This window comes from Scyliorhinus canicula, chromosome 1, assembly GCF_902713615.1.
Source record: "Scyliorhinus canicula chromosome 1, sScyCan1.1, whole genome shotgun sequence".
NCBI lineage: Eukaryota > Metazoa > Chordata > Chondrichthyes > Carcharhiniformes > Scyliorhinidae > Scyliorhinus > Scyliorhinus canicula.
Window position 1 is genome coordinate 167,284,196 of NC_052146.1, and position 20,410 is coordinate 167,304,605.

The following is a 20,410-nucleotide window of genomic DNA, read 5'->3' on the forward strand; positions in this document are numbered from 1 at the left end:
AAAAAGTGATTTTCTCGGCGAATTAAGCATTTGGACAAACTGCTTGCATCAAAATTCACTATATTTTCCTAAACAGTTTTTTACTGCATCAAAGTGATTTTCTCTGCGAATTAAGCATTTTGACAACCTGCTTGCATCAAAATTCACTATTTTTCCCCAAAGTCATTTATGGCAAAAAAGTGATTTTCTTGGCAAATTAAGCATTTGGACAAACTGCTTGCATCAAAATTCACTATGTTTTCCTAAACAGTTTTTTACTGCATCAAAGTGATTTTCTCTGCGAATTAAGCATTTTGACAACCTGCTAGCATCAAAATTCACTATTTTTCCCCAAAGTCATTTATGGCAAAAAAGTGATTTTCTCGGCGAATTAAGCATTTGGACAAACTGCTTGCATCAAAATTCACTATGTTTTCCTAAACAGTTTTTTACTGCATCAAAGTGATTTTCTCTGTGAATTAAGCATTTTGACAACCTGCTAGCATCAAAATTCACTATTTTTCCCCAAAGTCATTTATGGCATAAAAGTGATTTTCTCGTCGAATTAAGCATTTTGACAAACTGCTTGCATCAAAATTCACTATGTTTTGCCAAAATGTCTTTTATGGCAGGAAAGTTATTTTCTCAGCGAATAACGTTTTTTCACAAACTGCTTGCATCAAAATTCACCCTTCTTTGCCAAACAGTCTTTTATACCACAAAAGTGATTTTCTCGGCGAATAAAGCATTTTGACTAACTGCTTGCATCAAAATTCATTATTTTTTCCCAAACAGTCTTTAATGCCACAAAAGAGATTTTCCCGGCGAATTAAGCATTTTGACAACCTGCTAGTATCAAAATTCACTACTTCTTCCGAAAAAGTCTTTTATGCCAGGAAAGTTATTTTCAGGGCGAATAACGTATTTTGACAAACTGCTTGCATCAAAATTCACTATTGTTTTCCGAACATTCTTTTTTGGCATAAAAGTGATATTCTCGGCGAATAACGTATTTTGACAAACTGCTTGCATCAAAATTCACTATGTTTTGCTAAACAGTTTTTTATTGCATCAAAGTGATTTTCTCTGCGAATTAAGCATTTTGACGAACTGCTTGCATTAAAATTCACAATTTTGCCAAACAGTCTTTTATAGCATAAAAGTGATTTTCTCAGCGAATTAAGCATTTTGACAACCTGCTTGCATCAAAATTCACTATTTTCCCCCAAACAGTCTTTTATGGCATAAAAGTGATTTTCCCGTCGAATTAAGCATTTCGACAAACTGCTTGCCTCAAAATTGAGTATTTTTTGCCAGTCTTTTATGGAATAGAAGTGATTTTCTCGTCGAATTAAGCATTTTGATGAACTGCTTGCATCAAAATTCACTATGTTTTCCTAAACAGTATTTTATGGCATAAAAGTGATTTTCTCATCGAATTAAGATAGATAGATTTATTGATAGAAATTTAGTTATATACATAGATAGCGACATAGATAGACAAATAGATTTATAGATAGATCGATATAATTATAGCCAAATAGATAGATAGATACATAGATAGATAGATGGATGGACAGATCGGTAGATTGATAGGTAAATAAACAGGTAGATAGATGGATAGACAGATAGACCGATCGATAGATAAATAGATTGATAGATAGATAGGTCGAAAGATAGAAATATAGACAGCGAGATATATAGATAGAAAGATAGACAGATCGACAGTAATATAGATACCTCTGTGTACAGATAGATACTTAGATAGATACTTATATAGGCAGATCAGCAGATCGTTACCTTCATAGACGGATGGAAAGATCGATAGATACATAGAAAGATAGATAGCCAGATGGACGGACGGACGGACGGATGGACGGATCGACCGTTATATAGATAAATAGTTTGATAGGTAGTTAGATTGACAGCAATATACATCCGTTTGTGTACAGATAGGTATTTAGATGGATAGTTATATAGGCAGATAAGTGTATCGTTACATTCTGAGATAGATAGAAAGATATATAGATACATAGACAAATAAATAGACAGATAGATAGGTAGACAGACAGATACATAGACTGACAGTTTGATATACAGGTAGATAGATATATAGATCGAACGATAGAGAGATAGGTAGATAGATAGACAGATAGATAGATAGATGGACGGACGGACGGACGGATAGATAGATAGATAAGTAGATAGATGGACAGACAGATCGATCGTTATATAGATAAATAGTTTGATCGGTTGTTAGATTGACAGTAATATACTTTCGTTTGTGTACATGTAGGTAGTTAGAAGGATAGTTATATAGTTATATATGTCTCAATCCCCTGCTTATAAAGGCTAGCACACCTTCTTAACAGCCCTAGCAACTTTCAGGGATTTATGTACCTGGATGCCGAGATCTCTCTGTTCATCTACACTACCAAGAATCTTTCCATTAGCCCAGCACTCTGCATTCCTGTTACTCCTTCCAAAGTGAACCACCTCACAATTTTCCGCATTAAACTCCATCTGCCACCTCTCAGCCCAGCTCTGCAGCTTATCTATACACCTATAACATCCTTCAGCACTATCCACAACTCCACCGACCTTCGTGTCATCTGCAAATTTACTAACCCATCCTTCTACACCCTCTTCCAGGTCATTTATAAAAATGACACACAGCAGTGGCCCCAAAACAGATCCTTGTGGTACACCACTAGTAACTGAACTCCAGGATGAACATTTGCCATCAACCACCACCCTCTGTCTTCTTTCAGCTAGCCAATTACTGATCCAAACCGCTAAATCACCTTCAATTCCATACTTCCTTATTTTCTGCAATAGCCTACCATGGGGAACCTTATCAAACACCTTAGTGAAATCCATATACACCACATCAACAGCTTTACCCTGATCCACCTGTTTGGTCACCTTCTCAAAAAACTCAATAAGGTTTGTGAGACATGACCTACCCTTCACAAAACCGTGTTGAGTATCGCTAATCAACTTGTTCTTTTCAAGATGATTATAAACCCTATCTCTTATAACCTTTTCCAACATTTTACCCACAACCGAAGTAAGGCTCACAGGTCTATAATTACCAGGGTTGTCTCTACTCCCCTTCTTGAACAAGGGGACAACATTTGCTATCCTCCAGTCTTCCGGCACTATTCCTGTCGACAAAGACGACATAAAGATTAAGGACAAAGGCTCTGCAATCTCCTCCCTGGCTTCCCAGAGAATCCTAGGATAAATCCCATCTGGCCCAGGGGACTTATCTATTTTGACATTTTCTAAAATTGCTAACACCTCCTCCTTTTGAACCTCAATTCCATCTAGCCTGGTCGACTGAACCTGAGTGTTCTCCTCGACAACATTGTCTTTCTCCAGTGTAAACACTGACGAAAAATATCCATTTAATGCTTCCCCTATCTCCTCTGATTCCACACACAACTTTCCACTACTATCCTTGATTGGCCCTAATCTTACTCTAGTCATTCTTTTGTTCCTGATATACCTATAGAACGCCTTAGGGTTTTCCTTGATCCTATCCGCCAACGACTTTTCGTGTCCTCTCCTCGCTCTTCTTAACTCTCCCTTTAGGTCCTTCCTGGCTAACTTGTAACTCTCAAGTGCCCTAACTGAGCCTTCATGTCTCCCTAACATAAGCCTTCTTCTTCCTCTTGACAAGTGCTTCAACTTCCTTAGTAAACCACGGTTCCCTTGCTCGACAACTTCCTCCCTGCCTGACAGGTACATACTTATCAAGGACACGCAGTAGCTGTTCCTTGAAAAAGCTCCACATTTCGATTGTACCCATCCCCTGCAGTTTCCTTCCCCATCCTATACATCCTAAATCTTGCCGAATAGCATCATAATTGCCTTTCCCCCAGCTATAATTCTTGCCTTGCGATATATACCTATCCCTGCCCATTGCTAAAGTAAACATAACCGAGTTGTGATCACTATCACCAAAGTGCTCACCTACATCTAAATCTAACACCTGGCCGGGTTCATTACCCAGTACCAAATCCAATGTGGCCTCGCCCCTTGTTGGCCTGTCTACATACTGTGTCAGAAAACCCTCCTGCACACACCGCACAAAAACTGACCCATCTATAGTACTCGAACTATAGTATTTCCAGTCAATATTTGGAAAGTTAAAGTCCCCCATAACAACTACCCTGTTACTCTCGCTCCTGTCAAGAATCATCTTTGCAATCCTTTCCTCTACATCTCTGGAACTATTCGGAGGTCTATAGACAACTCCCAACAGGGTGACCTCTCCTCTACTGTTCCTAACCTCGGCCCATACTGTCTCAGTAGACGAGTCCTCAAGCGTCCTTTCTACCGCCGTAATACTTTCCTTGATTAACAATGCCACACCCCCCTTTTACCATCTTCTCTGTTCTTACAGAAACATCTAAATCCTAGAACCTGCAACAACCATTCCTGTCCCTGCTCTACCCATGTCTCCGAAATCGCCACAACATCGAGATCCCAGGTACCAACCCATGCTGCAAGCTCACCCACCTTATTCCGGATGCTCCTGGCGTTGAAGTAGACACACTTCAAACCAGCGTCCTGCTTGCCGGTGCCCTCTTTCGAACTTTTAACCCTATCCCTGACCTCACTACTCTCAACATCCTGTACACTGGGACTACAATTTAGGTTCCCATCCCCCTGCTGAATTAGTTTAAACCCCCCGAAGAGCACTTGACATTTTGAAAAACTGCTTGCATCAAAATTCACTATGTTTTGCTCAACAGTCTTTTATGGCATTAAAGGGATTTTCTCGGCGAATAAAGCACTTTGACAAACTGCTTGCATCAAAATTCACTATGTTTTCCTAAAGAGTTTTTTATTGCATCAAAGTGATTTTCTCTGCGAATTAAGCATTTTGATAAACTGCTTGCCTCAAAATTCAGTATTTTTTGGCAAACAGTCATTTACGGCATAGAAGTGTTTTTCTCGTCGAATTAAGCATTTTGACGAACTGCTTGCATCAAAATTCACTATTTTTTTCCCAAACAGTCTTTTATGGCATTAAAGTGATTTTCTCGGCGAATTAAGCATTTTGACAAACTGCTTGCATCAAAATTCACTATGTTTTCCTAAACAGTTTTTATTGCATCAAAGTGATTTTCTCTGCAAATTAAGCATTTTGACAAACTGCTTGCCTCAAAATTCAGTATTTTTTGGCAAACAGTCATTTACGGCATAGAAGTGTTTTTCTCGTCGAATTAAGCATTTTGACGAACTGCTTGCATCAAAATTCACTATTTTTTCCCAAACAGTCTTTTTTGGCATAAAAGTGATTTTCTCGTCGAATTAAGCATTTTGACGAACTGCTTGAATCAAAAGTCACTATTCTTTGCCAAACATTCCTTTTTGTGTGAAAATTTATTTTCTCGGCGAATTAAGATAGATAGATAGATTGATAGCAATTTAGACAGATAGACAGACAGATTGATAGATAGACAAATAGATTCATAGATAGATAGATCGATATAAATATAGCTTGCTAGATAGACAGATCGGTAGATTGATAGGTAGATACACAGATAGATAGATAGATAGATAGATAGATAGATAGATAGATAGATAGATAGATAGATAGATAGATAGATAGATAGATAGATAGATAGATAGATAGATAGATAGATAGATGGACAGACAGATCGATCGTTATATAGATAAATAGTTTGATAGGTAGTTAGATTGACAGTAATATACTTTTGTTTGTGTACAGATAGGTAGTTGGAAAGATAGTTATATAGGCAGATCAGTGTATCGTCACATTCTTAGATAGAAAGATAGATAGATACATAGACAGATAGATAGACAGATAGATAGATAAATACATAGACAGAACGATAGATAGATAAATAGATTGATGTTTAGATAGATTAATAGAAAGATAGACATCCGGATAGATACATCCATAGATGATCGATAGTAATATAGATACCTGGATATATAGATAGATACTTAGGTAGACAGTTATATAGACAGAGCAATAGATATTTAGATTGATAGATAGATAGAAAGATAGATAGAAAGATAGACGGACAGATACATACATTGAAAGATAGAAAGATAGACGGACAGGTACATAGATAGATAGATAGATAGATAGATAGATAGATAGATAGATAGATAGATAGATAGATAGATAGATAGATAGATAGATAGATAGATAGATAGATAGATAGATAGATAGATAGATAGACAAATAAATCGATAGATAGATCGATTGAAAGATACATGGATAGACAGATCGCTAGATTGATTGATAGATAGTCAAATAGATAGATAGATAGACAAAAAGTTCGATAATGAGATAAATAGATTTATAGATAGGTAGATTGATAGTTAGATAGAGAGATATATAGATATACAGAGAGATAGATGGATGAACAGAACGCGTACTATGTACCTATGTATCTATCTACCTTGCTATCTCTCTGTCTATCTATCGATCTCACGATCTGTCTACCTATCTATCTATCTGTCTATTTATCTATATGTCTGTCTATCCATCCTTCTATCTATCTATCTATCTATCTATCTATCTATATATCTAACTATCTATCTATCTATCTGTATATCTATGTTTTCTATCTATCTATCTCTCTATCTATCAAACCAACGATATATCTGTCTATCTAGATACCGATATATCACTCTATCCATATATATAATTATATATATTTCTATCAATCTATCTACCTATCAATCAATTTGCCTAGCTATCTACCTATCTGGCTGTCTATCTATCTATAGAAAGACCAAAGGATGGATGGCTAGACAGACATATAGATAGATAGACAGATAGATAGATAGGTAGACATAGCGTGAGATCTATAGATAGACAGAGATAGCAAGATAGATAGATACATAGGTACATAGTAAGCGATCTGTTCATCCATCTATCTCTCTATATATCTATCTATCTCCCTATCTATCTATCAACCTATCTATCAATCTATTTATCTCATTATCGAAATTTTTGTCTATCTATCTATTTAACTATCTATCAGTCAATCTAGCCATCTGTCTATCCGTGTATCTTTCAATCGATCTATCTATCGATTTATTTGTCTATCTATCTATCTATCTATGTACCTGTCCGTCTTTCTATCTATCTTTCTCTCTATGCATCTGTCCGTCTATCTTTCTATCTCTCTATCTATCTATCTATCTAAATATCTATTGCTCTGTCTATATAACTTTCTACCTAAGTATCTATCTATATATACAGGTATCTATATTACAATCGATCATCTATGGATGTATCTATCCATATGTCTATCTTTCTATCTATCTAAGAATATAACGATACACTGATCTGCCTATATAACTATCCTACTAACTACATATCTGTACACAAACGAAAGTATATTACTGTCAATCTAACTACCTATCAAACTATTTATCTATACAACGATCAATCTGTCTGTCCATCTATCTATCTATCTATCTATCTATCTATCTATCTATCTATCTATCTATCTATCTATATAGCTATATTTATATCATCTGCCTATCTATTCATCTATTTGTCTATCTGTGTAGCTATCCATCTAAATATCTATCTTTCTACCAATCTGTCAATCAATCTGACGATCATTCGATTTATATATCTATCTACATATCTATCTATTATCTATCTATCTATCTACCTATCTCTCTACCGGTCGATCTATATATCTATCTACCTATATATCTATCTGTCTGTCTATCTATCTATCTGTCTATCTATCTTTCTATCTATCTAAGAATGTAACGATCCACTGATCTGCCTATATAACTATACATCTAACTACCCATCTGTACACAAACGAATGTATATTACTGTCAATCTAACAACCGATCAAACTATTTATCTATATAACGATCGATCTGTCTATCTATCTATCAATCTATTTATCTATCTATCAATCTGCGTGTCTATCTATCTAACTATCTATATACCTATCTAGCTATCTGTCTATCTACATATCTATCTGTTAAACCAGCAATCTGTCTATCCATCTATCTATCTACCTATCTATCTATCGATCTATATTTCTATCTATAGATAGATAGACAGCCAGATAGCTCGATAGCTAGGCAAATTGATTGATAGATAGATTGATAGAAATATATATAGATATATATATAGATAGAGTGATATATCGGTATCTAGACAGACAGATATGTCATTAGTTTGATAGATAGAGTTAGATAGATAGAAAACATAAATTTACAGATATAGAGATAGATAGATAGATAGATAGATAGATAGATAGATAGATAGATAGATAGATAGATAGATAGATAGATAGATAGATAGATAGATAGATAGAAAGACAGATCGAAGGATGGATGGATAGCCAGACGTATAGATAGATAGACAGATAGATAGATAGACAGATCGTGAGGTGGATAGAGAGAGAGATAGCAAGATAGATAGATACATAGGTACATAGTAAGTGATCTGTGCATCCATCTATCTCTCTATATATCTATATATCTCTCTATCTATCAATCAATCTACCTATCTATCAATCTATTTATCTCATTATCGAACTTTTTGTCCATCTATCTATCTATTTGACTATCAATCAATCTATGTATAGATTTATTTGTCTGTCTATCTATCTATCTATCAATCTAGTGATCTGTCTATCCGTCTATCTATCTATCTATCTATGTATCTGTCCGTCTATCTTTCTATCTATGTATCTGTCCGTCTATCTTTCTATCTATCTTTCTATCTATGTATCTGTCCGTCTATCTTTCTATCTATCTTTCTACCTATCTATCAATCTAACTATCTATTGCTCTGTCTATATAACTTTCTACCTAAGAATCTATCTATATATACAGGTATCTATATTACTATCGATCATCCATGGATGTATCTATCCATATGTCTATCTTTCTATTAATCTATCTAAACATCACATGTGATGACCCCTCCACATGCTGCCTTCGGCTGCCTCGTTTTCTGGGCTTACCACAGCCTCTTTAGTTGCCTCATGCTCTGGACCCAGCCCCACTGCTCCGGCTGCCTCATGTTCTGGGCCCTGCCCCACCGCTCTGGTTACTTGAAACACTGACCTTAATCTCACTGCTCCAACTGCTCCACACTTTGCCTTCTGTCCTGCTGCTCCAGTTGCCTCACCCTCTGCCACCATCCCACCGTTTCAGCTGCCAGGCCTGACGCCTCCATTCCGGTTGCGGGTTTTTTCACCGGTTTTTTTTGGCACCTGTCCCTCGAACCCTAAAGGCCGAAAAAGATCAGGGGGATAAAAAAAGGGTGTACAAATATCCGACAGCGGAAGCCTCCTCTTCATGTGGCCGCTCCGCTTACGAGCGCCACCGGAAGTCACTTGGGATTTCTGGTGTGGAAATTTGAAGTGATTTAATGGTCCAGAGTTCTTTTAAATTGTTTAACATTGTTAAAACATTTAAGTGCTTTCATCTGGGCTTACTGGACTTCACCTGAGAGGCATGAGATCAATGAAGGAGCATGTGGATTGGGTGAAGAGTGAGGGTTTGAGAGCTTGATATTCATCATTAAAATTGGGCTCATGTCCCTGTAAATGAAGATGGACATTCCAGCCTGCCAACCTCACCATTTGCCCAGCTTATTTGTAGTCATGTGCCTTCGACTCCATCCCATCCGCACCATAAAACTATGACATACAAGGGTCTTTTTAAAGGAGACAGGTCTGCCTGGTCAGGAACCTTCATAGAACATAGAACCGTACAGCACAGAACAGGCCCTTCGGCCCTCGATGTTGTGCCGAGCAATGATCACCCTCCTTAAACCCACTGAATGTTCCTGACTTAACATTCCATTTCCTCCCAAATATCCATCAGGTTGATGATCCTTCACTGCCAAGGTGCCTGGATGGCACTGCCAAGCTGGCAGGAGCATTGCCTGCATACCAGGGTTGCAGTACAGGGGTGTCCGATCTCCAGGGTGGCACTGCCAAGGGCGAGGTGGGCATGCCCATGAAAGGAGGGTGGAGTGGGAATTTGAAGGGTGGGGGTGTGCAGGGCAGGTAAGTAGGGGCCTCTGGGTGGGGATCTAGGAAGGGTTGGGAGTGCTGTAAGGGGGCTTGTGGGGCCTGAAGAACGGGGCCCCCCCAAGGACCCCAAAACAGGGTGTCCTCACTTCAGGATGTCGGGTAATGCCCATAGATGTAGGGGTGAGATTGCCCAAGGGTGGGGACGGACCCACAAGCTCACTGAGAGATCGTGACACCCTTTCAAAATGGTGGCCTAGAGTTCAGCTCCCCAATACTAAAACATATTCCAAGTGTGTGCTAAACCAGTGAGGAAACTCCCCAGGACTCAAAACGGTGACTCAGTGTAATTGAACAGCGGAGGGAAACTCGGCGGCAAAGCTCTCTGGGAAACTTTCTGAAAAACCCTCGACAAACTGACTTAAAATTTTGGGGGAGAATCGTGCCCTTTAACTATTTCTCTCTCGATGTTGCCTGACCATTTGCTTTCACCATTTTCTGTTTTATTTCAGATTTCCAGCATCAACAGTATTTTGCTTTATTCATCCATCCCTATTATTGTTTGAAGGGTTTTGTCACATTTGCATCAGAACTGTGTCTTTGCGGACTTCCGGTTGCGGCTATGCGGAGCTAAGCCGCACGTTCGGCAGCTCCCGCTTTAAAAGGACTTGTGGGCTCTTTTAAGGGCCCCGAACGGCACTGATTCGACGATTCCCGGTGGATAAAGGGGTCTGGAGCAAAACCCCCTGGGATTTATGGTGCGGACTCGAAGTGGGGCGAGGAGAAAAACGGCAGCAGCTCCCCTGGAAAAGCGGGGGAAGGTGGACAAAATGGCGGCCGGTGGAGCCCCTGAGGAGTGGAGGCAGTGGGTTGAGGAGCAGCAGGCGGCCCTTCTGCGCTATTTCACGGAGCTGAGAGGGGAGTTGTTGAAATCCCTGAAGGTGACGACGAGTAAGCCGCTGGAGACCCAGACAACCCAGGGTGCAGCGATACTTGAGTTGCAGCAGCAGGCCTCTGAGCGCAAGGAGGAGGTTTCGGCCCTCGTGGGGAAGGTGGAGATACACGAGGCACTTCATAAAAAGTGGCAAGATCGGTTCGAGGAGATGGAGCTTCGGTCACGGAGGAAGAACCTGCGGATCCTGGGCCTCGAGGAGGGGCTGGAGGGGTCGGACCTGCCGGCCTATGTGGCCGTGATGTTGAACTCGCTGGTGGGAGCAGGATCCTTCCATCTGCCCCTGGAGCTGGAGGGAGCCCACAGAGTACTGGCCAGGCGGTCTAAGGCGAATGAACCCCCGCGGGCGGTGCTGGTGCGGTTCCATCGGTTCAGTGACCGGGAGTGTGTTCTCCGATGGGCCAAGAAGGTGAGGAGTAGTAAGTGGGAGAATTCGGTAGTGCGTATCTACCAGGACTGGAGTACGGAGGTGGCCAAGCGGAGAGCCAGGTTTAACCGGACGAAGGCGGTGCTCCGTGGAAAGCAGGTGAAGTTCGGCATGTTGCCGCCTGCGCACCTGTGGGTCAGCTACAAGGACCGGCATTACTACTTTGAGTCCCCGGAGGAAGCGTGGGCCTTTGTGCAGACTGAAAAGCTGGACTCGAACTAGAGATTGGGGGCTGTGGGAGTTTTTCTATTCATGTATCACTGTTTATGCTGTATGGGGGTTATTCTGTTTGTTTTTGTTTTCTCTCTCGCTTTCGGACGATGTGGGTTATGGTTTTGTGTTCTAAGGGGGGTACTGGGGTTTGTGGTTGATCTGTGTCTTTGTTTGCATGGAGTTGGTGGTTGGGTTGGGACTGCGGTTTGGGAGCTGCGTTGGTGGGGTGGGGCAGTGTGAAGGCGCGGGCTTTTCTCTGGCTTCCCGCGCTGCGGGACGAGGGGGTGGAGCTGGTGGCGAGGGGTGTGGTTATTAGATCGGGTTTCCCATGCTGAAGCGGTGCCCAGGAGCTGATGCAGGGGAGGAGGGGGGACCTCATATCGGGAGGGGTCGGAGTTAGAGCGGGAGCTGCCGGGGTCAGCAGAAGTCAGCTGGCTCACGGGACTACAGTGGAGGGAGAGTCGCGGCTAGGGGGGTCCTAGCCTGGGGGGGAGATACCGGGTTGCTGCTGGATTGGCCAGGGAGGAGTTCGGGGGGGGGGGTCGGGGTGAGGTTCTATCGCCGTGGGAAATGGGCCGAATGGGTGATGGACAGGGGCGAGCAGTCGATGGGTTATGGCTAGTCGATGGGGGAGGAGGGCGGGGTGCCCCCTGATCTGGCTGATTGCATGGAACGTGAGGGGGTTGAATGGGCCGGTTAAGCGGGCCCGGGTGTTTTCGCATCTGAAGGGGCTGAAGGCGGACGTGGCCATGCTCCAGGAGACCCACCTGAAGTTGGCGGACCAGGTCCGTCTGAGGAAGGGGTGGGTGGGGTTTTCCACTCAGGGCTCGACTTGAAGAACCTGGGGGTGGCGATCCTGGTGGGGAAGAGGGTGGCGTTTGAGGCGTCTGAGGTTGTGGCTGGTAGTGGCGGCAGATATGTGATGGTGAGCGGTAAGCTGCAGGGGAAGAAGGGTGGTGTTGGTTAATGTGTACCCCCCAAATTGGGATGATGCTGGTTTCATGAGGCGTATGTTAGGCCGCATTCCTGGCCTGGGGGTGGGGGGCTTAGCTTGATCATGGGGGGGGGGGGGGGGGGGACTTCAATACGGTGCTGGATCCCCTACTGGACCGTTCTAGTTCAAGGACAGGCAGGAGGCCAGCGGCAGCCAAGGTGTTGAGGGGGTTTATGGACCAGATGGGAGGAGTGGATCCCTGGAGGTTCGGGAGGCCGAGGGCTCGGGAGTACTCTTTTTTCTCCCATGTGCACAGAGTTTATTCCTGCATTGATTTCTTTGTTTTGAGCAGGGGACTGGTCCCGAGGGTGGAGGAGGCCGAGTATTCGGCTATCGCGATTTCGGACCATGCTCCGCATTGGGTGGATCTGGAGATGGGGGAGGTGCGGGACCAGCGCCCGCTTTAGCGTCTGGACGTGGAGTTGTTGGCTGATGAGATGTGTAGGAGGGTTTGAGGATGTATCGAGAGGTACCTCGAGGTCAATGATACTGGGGAGGTCCAGGTGGGGATGGTGTGGGAGGCTCTGAAGGCAGTGATTAGGGGGGAGCTGATCTCCATCCGAGCCCATAGGGAGAGGGGGGAGAGGGAGAGACTGGTGGAGGAGCTGTTGAGGGTGGATAGGAGGTGCGCAGAGGCCCCGGAGGAGGGATTGCTGGGGGAACGGCGTAGCTTGCAGGCCAAGTTTGATTTATTGACCACCAGAAAGACGGAGACAGTGGAGGAAGGCGCAGGGAGCGGTCTATGAGTATGGAGAGAAGGCCAGCAGGATGCTGGCGCACCAGCTTCATAAGCGGGACGCGGCTAGAAAGATTGGTGGAGTGAAGGATAGAGATGGGAATGTGGTGCGGCAGCGGGCAGAGGTCAATGAGGTCTTTAGGGACTTATATAGGGAACTGTACCGGTCGGAGCCGCCGGCGGTGGGAGGGGGAATGGAGAGTTTTTTGGACAGGCTCCGATTTCCAAGGGTGCAGGAGGAGCAGGTGGAGGGACTGGGGGCGCCGATCGAGTTGGAGGAGCTGGTCAGTGGGATTGGCCACATTCAGTCGGGGAAGGCGCCAGGACCGGACGGGTTCCCGGTTGAATTTTATAAGAAATATGCGGACCTGCTGGGCCCCCTGTTGGTCAGGATCTTCAACGAGGCATGGGAGTGGGGTGTTCTGTCCCCGACGATGTCTCGGGCATTAATCTCCCTGATCCTGAAGCGTGATAAGGACCCCTTGCAGTGCGGTTCATACAGGCCGATTTCACTGCTGAATGTAGACGGCAAGTTGCTGGCGAAGATCTTGGCCACTAGAATAGAGGACTGTGTGCGGGGGGTGATAAATGAAGATCAGACGGGTTTTGTGAAGGGGAGGCAGCTGAACACTAATGTGCGAAGGCTGCTAAATGTGATAATGATGCCGGCAGCAGAAGGAGAGGCGGAGATTGTGATGGCACTGGATGCGGAGAAGGCCTTTGACAGGGTTGAGTGGAGGTACTTGTGGGAGGTGTTGGAGAGGTTCGGGTTTGGGGTGGGGTTTATTAAATGGGTGAGGTTGCTGTACGAGGCCCCGTTGATGAGTGTAGCGACAATTGGGAGGAGGTCCGAGTACTTCAGGCTCCACCGTGGGACGAGGCAGGGGTGCCCCCTGTCTCCCTTGCTTTTTGCGCTGGCAATAGTCTCTTGCCATGGCTCTCAGGGAGTCGAGGAGGTGGAGGGGTTTGGTGCGAGGTGGGGAGGAGCTGTATGCGGACGACTTGCTGTTGTATGTAGCAGACCCGGTGGGGGGAATGCCGGAGGTGATGGAGATTCTTGCTGAGTTCGGGAGTTTCTCGGGATATAAATTGAACCTGGGCAAGAGTGAGCTGTTTGTCGTACACCCGGGAGATCAGGAGGAGGGGATTGGTAGGCTCCCGCTGGGGAGGGCAGTGAGGAGTTTTAGGTACCTGGGGGTTCAGGTGGCTAGGAGCTGGGGGACTCTGCACAAGCTCACTTTTACTAGGTTGGTGGAGCAGATGGAGGAGGAATTTAAAAGGTGGGACATGCTGCCGTTGTCATTGACGGGTAGAGTACAGTCCGTTAAAATGACGGTGCTCCCGAGGTTTTTGTTTTTATTTCAGTGCCTCCCCATTTTCATTCCGAGGGCCTTTTTTAGGAGAGTGAACAGCAGCATTCTGGGATTTGTTTGGGCGCACGGGACTCTGAGGGTAAGGAGGGTCTTTTTGGAGCGGGGCAGGGATAGAGGGGGGCTGGCGCTGCCCAACCTCTCTGGGTACTATTGGGCGGCTAATGTCTCGATGGTACGCAAGTGGGTAATGGTGGGGGAGGGGGCAGCATGGAAAAGGATGGAGATGGCGTCCTGCGGAGGCACAAGCCTGAAGGCACTGGTAACAACGCCGTTGCCGCTCCCTCCAACGAGGTACACCACGAGCCCGGTGGTAGCGGCCACCCTCAAAAGTTGGGGGCAGTGGAGGCGACACAGGGGGGGGAAGTGGGGGCTCAGCGGAGGCCCCGCTGCGGGGGAACCATCGATTTGTCCCAGGAAACATGGATGGCGGGTTCCTGGGGTGGCACAGGGCGGGCATTAGGAAGTTGGGAGATCTGTTTATTGACGGGAGGTTCGCGAGCCTTGGTGAACTGGAGGAGAAGTTTGAGCTCCCCCTGGGGAATATGTTCAGGTACCTTCAGGTCAAGGCGTTTGCTAGGCGACAGGTGGCGGGCTTCCCTTTGCTGTCCCCGTGGGGGGTAAGGGATAGGGTGCTTTCGGGGGTGTGGGTCGGGGATGGGAAGGTGTCTGACATCTACCAGGTAATGCAGGAGGTGGGGGAGGCGTCGGTAGAGGAGCTGAAGGCTAAGTGGGAGGTGGAGCTGGGGGAGCAGATTGAGGAGGGGAAATGGGCGGACGCCCTGGAGAGGGTGAACTCCTCCTCTTCATGTGCGAGGCTTAGTCTCATCCAGTTCAAGGTGCTGCACCAGGCCCACATGTCAGGATCTAGGATGAGTAGGTTCTTTGGGGGCGAAGACAGGTGCGTCAGGTGTTCGGGGAGTCCAGCGAACCATGCCCATATGTTCTGGGCATGCCCGGCACTGGAGGAGTTCTGGAAGGGGGTGGCGGGGACGGTGTCGAGGGTGGTGGGATCCAGGGTCAAGCCAGGCTGGGGACTCGCGATATTTGCGTTTGGGGTGGAGCCGGGAGTGCAGGAGACAAAAGAGGCTGATGTCTTGGCCTTTGCGTCCCTAGTAGCCCGGTGGAGGATCTTGCTGCAGTGGAAAGATGCGAGATCTCCGAGTGTGGAGACCTGGATTAATGACATGGCGGGATTCATTAAGTTGGAGAGGGTCAAGTTCGCCCTGAGGGGGTGGGTACAAGGGTTCTTTAGGAGGTGGCAGCCTTTCCTCGACTTTCTGGCTCAACGATAAGGTACTAGGTCAGCAGCAGCAGCAACCCGGGGGGGGAGGGGGGGGGGGGTTTGGGGGATAGTGTTTAAGTTAATTTGCTTATTGTTAATTTATTTTGTTGTTTATTGGGGTTGGGGTTTGTTATATGCATTGTTACAGGTGCCGGGGGGTGTTTATTATCATTGTTATTATTGTTTTGTTGATATATATTTTTCAAAAAATTCCAATAAAAATTATTTTTAAAAAACGAACTGTGTCTTTGCTTCCAAAGTACTTTATTGATTGTGAAGTGTTTTTGGATGCCCTAAAGGGGGAAAAGATGCTTTATGAATACAAGTCTTTTCTTCCTGAGGCCACAGATCAAGATCATTACATTCATGTTGTTTGTATTGTCCTTCTTCATTTTCCAGATCTGTACAACACCAACATTTGAGAATTTTAATATCACACATTTAAACACCATGACATTATCTTTAAATAAACTATTTCTGCTTTGTTAAGCTAGAACAGAGACATAGGCAAATATAGTTTCCAATAGAAGCAGAAGTTTAATAAATATAGAATAGGTTCAATTTGTTAGAATACATCAGCAATTTAAACAGAGAATGGGGGCAGAAAGATAGAGATAGGGAGAAGAGGAATAAAGTAATCACATTTCAATTATCCATATTTAGATGAGTTATTTGTAGTTCATATTGCAGCAAAATACTTCCTGACGTTTAATATTTTAATATTTGTACTGCATCAAACAATATGTCAGCCAGCCCAAGGATGCAGAAACTTTCCAGTGTATGTTCACAGTCTAAGAGTTATCATCATAGAGCAGTGGAAGCTGATTTTTATTGGTAGATTGAAAAAAAAACAACCCGCTAAAACAGCAACTTGCTGCAATAACATGATCAGAACAAATGACCTTCTCGGATTCCTTGCAGATATCAGCTCCGAAACTGTGGCAGTATAAATTTTATTTAACAGATACAATGCACAGCCTCATTAAAAGTAGCATCAACTAAAACTGAGGTTGAAATTCCAGGCTTAATCAATTTTTAAAAAAGTAAAGTCGAATATTTTGGGCTGGATTCTCTGTTTGGGAGACTAAATCTGGACGCTGGCATGAAAATGGTTGTGTTTAAGGAAAACTGGCGCAAAACAGCCATTGATTTGCCATTTTGCTGGGGGCTAGCAGGGAGGCAGCATGGAGCTCCCAGCTCTAGCTGCCTATGTAGCCTAGAGCATTACTGGGTCCATGGCTGCACACGCACAGGGCAGCGGCCTGCAGCAGTCACGCCGTGCTTCATGGCGGACGCAGCTCGCGGATCCAGACCACATAAATTGTACCCTGCTTCGGCCGCTATAGGGTCGCAGACCACCTCACAGTGCCCCCAGACCTTGAATGAAGCCCCCCTGCCTGCGGATTAGCTCGCCCCCGACTGTGGCAGCTGGTTGAGTTCGCAGCCGCCATGCCACGTTCATGATGGGTGAGACCACATGTCTCCCATGCCGTCGGGAACTGGCCGGTTGGAGGTGGAGCATCGCGGCAATGGCCTGAGGCTGTGGATACATGACGCAGCATACTCAGAGTACGCCGCTTTACAGGGGGCAGAGTATCGCGACAGCGGCGCCGGCCCTGATTTTGGCATCATCGGGGATTATCTGCCCCCTCACCAAACGCGATTTCAGCGTTGGGGTGCGGAGAATCTAGCCCTTTATATTCAGATTTGCTTTTGCGCTAATATTGATAGGAAAAATAATTTCAGCCCCATATCTGCCACTTAATTTATTTTCTGTAAGATGTCTTTGATTTTAAAAATGCAAAAAATAAACTTGTTCACAAGCAGAATTCTATTTTTTGCTTTAGAAGCATTACACCTAAACCCTACTGCAGAGCTATGAATATCTTGTATATCAGTTTCTCGTTTAAAAACAGGTTCACAACACAAACATTCATGACACTACATTTGTTCACAAGGTACAAATAGTTTGAGAAACTTAATGGGTTGGTTTCTGATTTAAAAAAAACTACACTCCCCTTTTCCCCGTGGAAGGAAGAACAAACCTCATCTTCAGCATGTACGGTTGCTTCTTTGCTCAAATCAGAAGGAAATAAATGAGAGATGAACTGCAAGACGAGTTGCTCGGAAAATGAAAGAGTTAAATATTTACTTGTGAAGTCACAATAAGATGATTTTAGTTACAGGAATTGAGCTAGATAAGAGGATGATGGCACGAAAAATAGTTTGAAAAAAATTCAGTTCCATTCATTTACAGCATTCAGCGTACTGTATGCACTCTTGGTAATGATTAGTCCTTTGAAGATGGATTTCAGTCACTATCAGATTCATCCTTGTACTTTGATTTAATTGCACGGCCATTTTGTAGAGGCATTTCTTCATAATCACTCCTAACATGGAAAGGTTCAAAGTTATTGAAGAAAAACTTTAATTTTCAAAAAAGGTTACTTCAATGCGTGAATCAGGTTAATGGACTCTCAATTTTATTCAATTCATTAACAGTAGCAAGGCCAACACTTATTGCCCGGGAAGAATCATAGAATTTACTGTGCAGAAGGAGGCCATTTGGCCCATTGAGTCTTCAGGAAAGAGCACCCCACTTAAGTACACACCTCCACTCTATCCCCGTAACCCAGTAACCCCACCTAACCTTTTTGGACATTCAGGGCAATTTATCATAGCCAGTCCACCTAACCAGCATATCTTTGGACTGTGGGAGGAAACAGGAGGACCCAGAGGGAACCCATGCAGACACGGGGAGAACGTGCAGACTCCGCACAGACAGTGACCCAAGCCGGGAATCAAACCTGGGATCCTGGAGCTGTGAAACAACTGTTACCCACAGTCACAGAGTGAGCCACCTCTTGATCACAACTGAGTTTGCTGGGCCATTTAAAATGCAGCTTAGAGTCAACCATATTGTTGGATTCACATATTGTCCAGACCGGGTAAGGATGGTACATTTCCCTCCTTCAAGGATATTAATTAACCACATAGATTTTTTTTAATAGAACTTTAGTAGTTTCATGGTTACCATTACAAATGCTTCTGTTTTATTCTAGATTCTAGTCAGCATGGACAACAAGGGCTGAATGGCCCTCTTCTATGCTGCATAATTTCTATGGTTCTATTTATTTAATGAACCAAATTTAAATTTTCCCAGCTGCGGTGGTGGGACTTTGTCTCCAGATCATTACTTCAGACTCTGGATTACTAGTTCAGTAATATAACCACTGTACTGCCATATCCTGATTAACCTTGTAAAAGATCCATGAAATATTTTGATACCTCATGCCTGAAGCACATAAAATCACATCAAAGCACAATCAATAAAAGGGCATGGACAGAGTGGATAGTCAGAAGCTTTTTACATGACTGGAAGAGTCAATTACTAGGGGTCATGGGTTTAAGGTGCGAGGGGCAATGTTTAGAGGAGATACAAAGAACCACAAACAACAAAGAAAAGTACAGCACAGGAACAGGCCCTTTGGCCCTCCAAGATTTTTTACACAGAGGCTAGTGAGTACTGGAACTCGCTGCCCGAGGAGGTGGTGGAAGCAGGTGACAGTGACGTTTAAGGGGCGTCTAAACAAATATATGAATTGGATGGGAATAGAGGGATACGGATCCCAGAAGTGTGAAGGTTTTCGGTTAGACGGGCAGCATGTTGGCACAGGCTTGGAGGGCCGAAGGGCCTGTTCCTGTGTTGTACTTTTCTTTGTTCTTTCTTGTTCTTAGTGGAACAAAGAAAATTACAGCACAGGAACAGGCCCTTCAGCCCTCCCAGCCTGCGCTGATCCAGATCCTTAATCTAAACCTGTCACCTATTTTCCAAGGATCTACTTCCCTTTGTTCCCTGCCCGTTCATATATCTGTCTAGATGCATCTTAAATTATGCTATCGTGCCCGCCTCTACCAACTCCGCTGTTAAAGCATTCTAGGCACCCACCACCCTCTGCGTAAAAAACTTTCCATGCACATCTCCTTTAAACTTTCCCCCTCTCACCTTGAAATCGTGACCCCTTGTAATTGACACCCCCACTCTTGGAAAAAGCTTGTTGCTATCCACCCTGTCCATACCTCACATAATTTTGTAGCTCTGAATCAGGTCCCCCCCTCAACCTCCGTCTTTCCAACAAAAACAATCCTATTCTATTCAACCTTTCTTCAGAGCTAGCACCCTCCATACCAGGCAACATCCTGGTGAACCTCCTCTGCACCCTCTCTAAAGTATCCACATCCTTCTGGTAATGTGGCGACCAGAACTGCACGCAGTATTCCAAATGTGGCCTAACCAAAGTCATATACAACTGTACCATGATCTGTCGACTCTTGTACTCAATATCCCGTCAAATGAAGGCAAGCATGCTGTATGCCTTCTTGACCACTCTACCAACCTGCATTGCCACCTTCAGGGTACAATGGACCTGAACTCCCA

The 20,410-nt window shown here is 44.2% G+C and overlaps 1 protein-coding gene across 1 annotated transcript in view; it reads right to left on the minus strand.

Annotated features, from left to right (window-relative positions):
• Positions 1-16,486: 16,486 nt before the first annotated feature.
• The window catches only part of tmem181 (transmembrane protein 181), a 364,173-nt gene continuing 360,249 nt past the window's right edge, over positions 16,487-20,410 (minus strand). The window contains 1 exon segment of the mRNA XM_038802279.1: positions 16,487-18,362. Coding sequence (XP_038658207.1) covers positions 18,284-18,362 — 79 coding nt within the window. The 3' untranslated portion in view covers positions 16,487-18,283.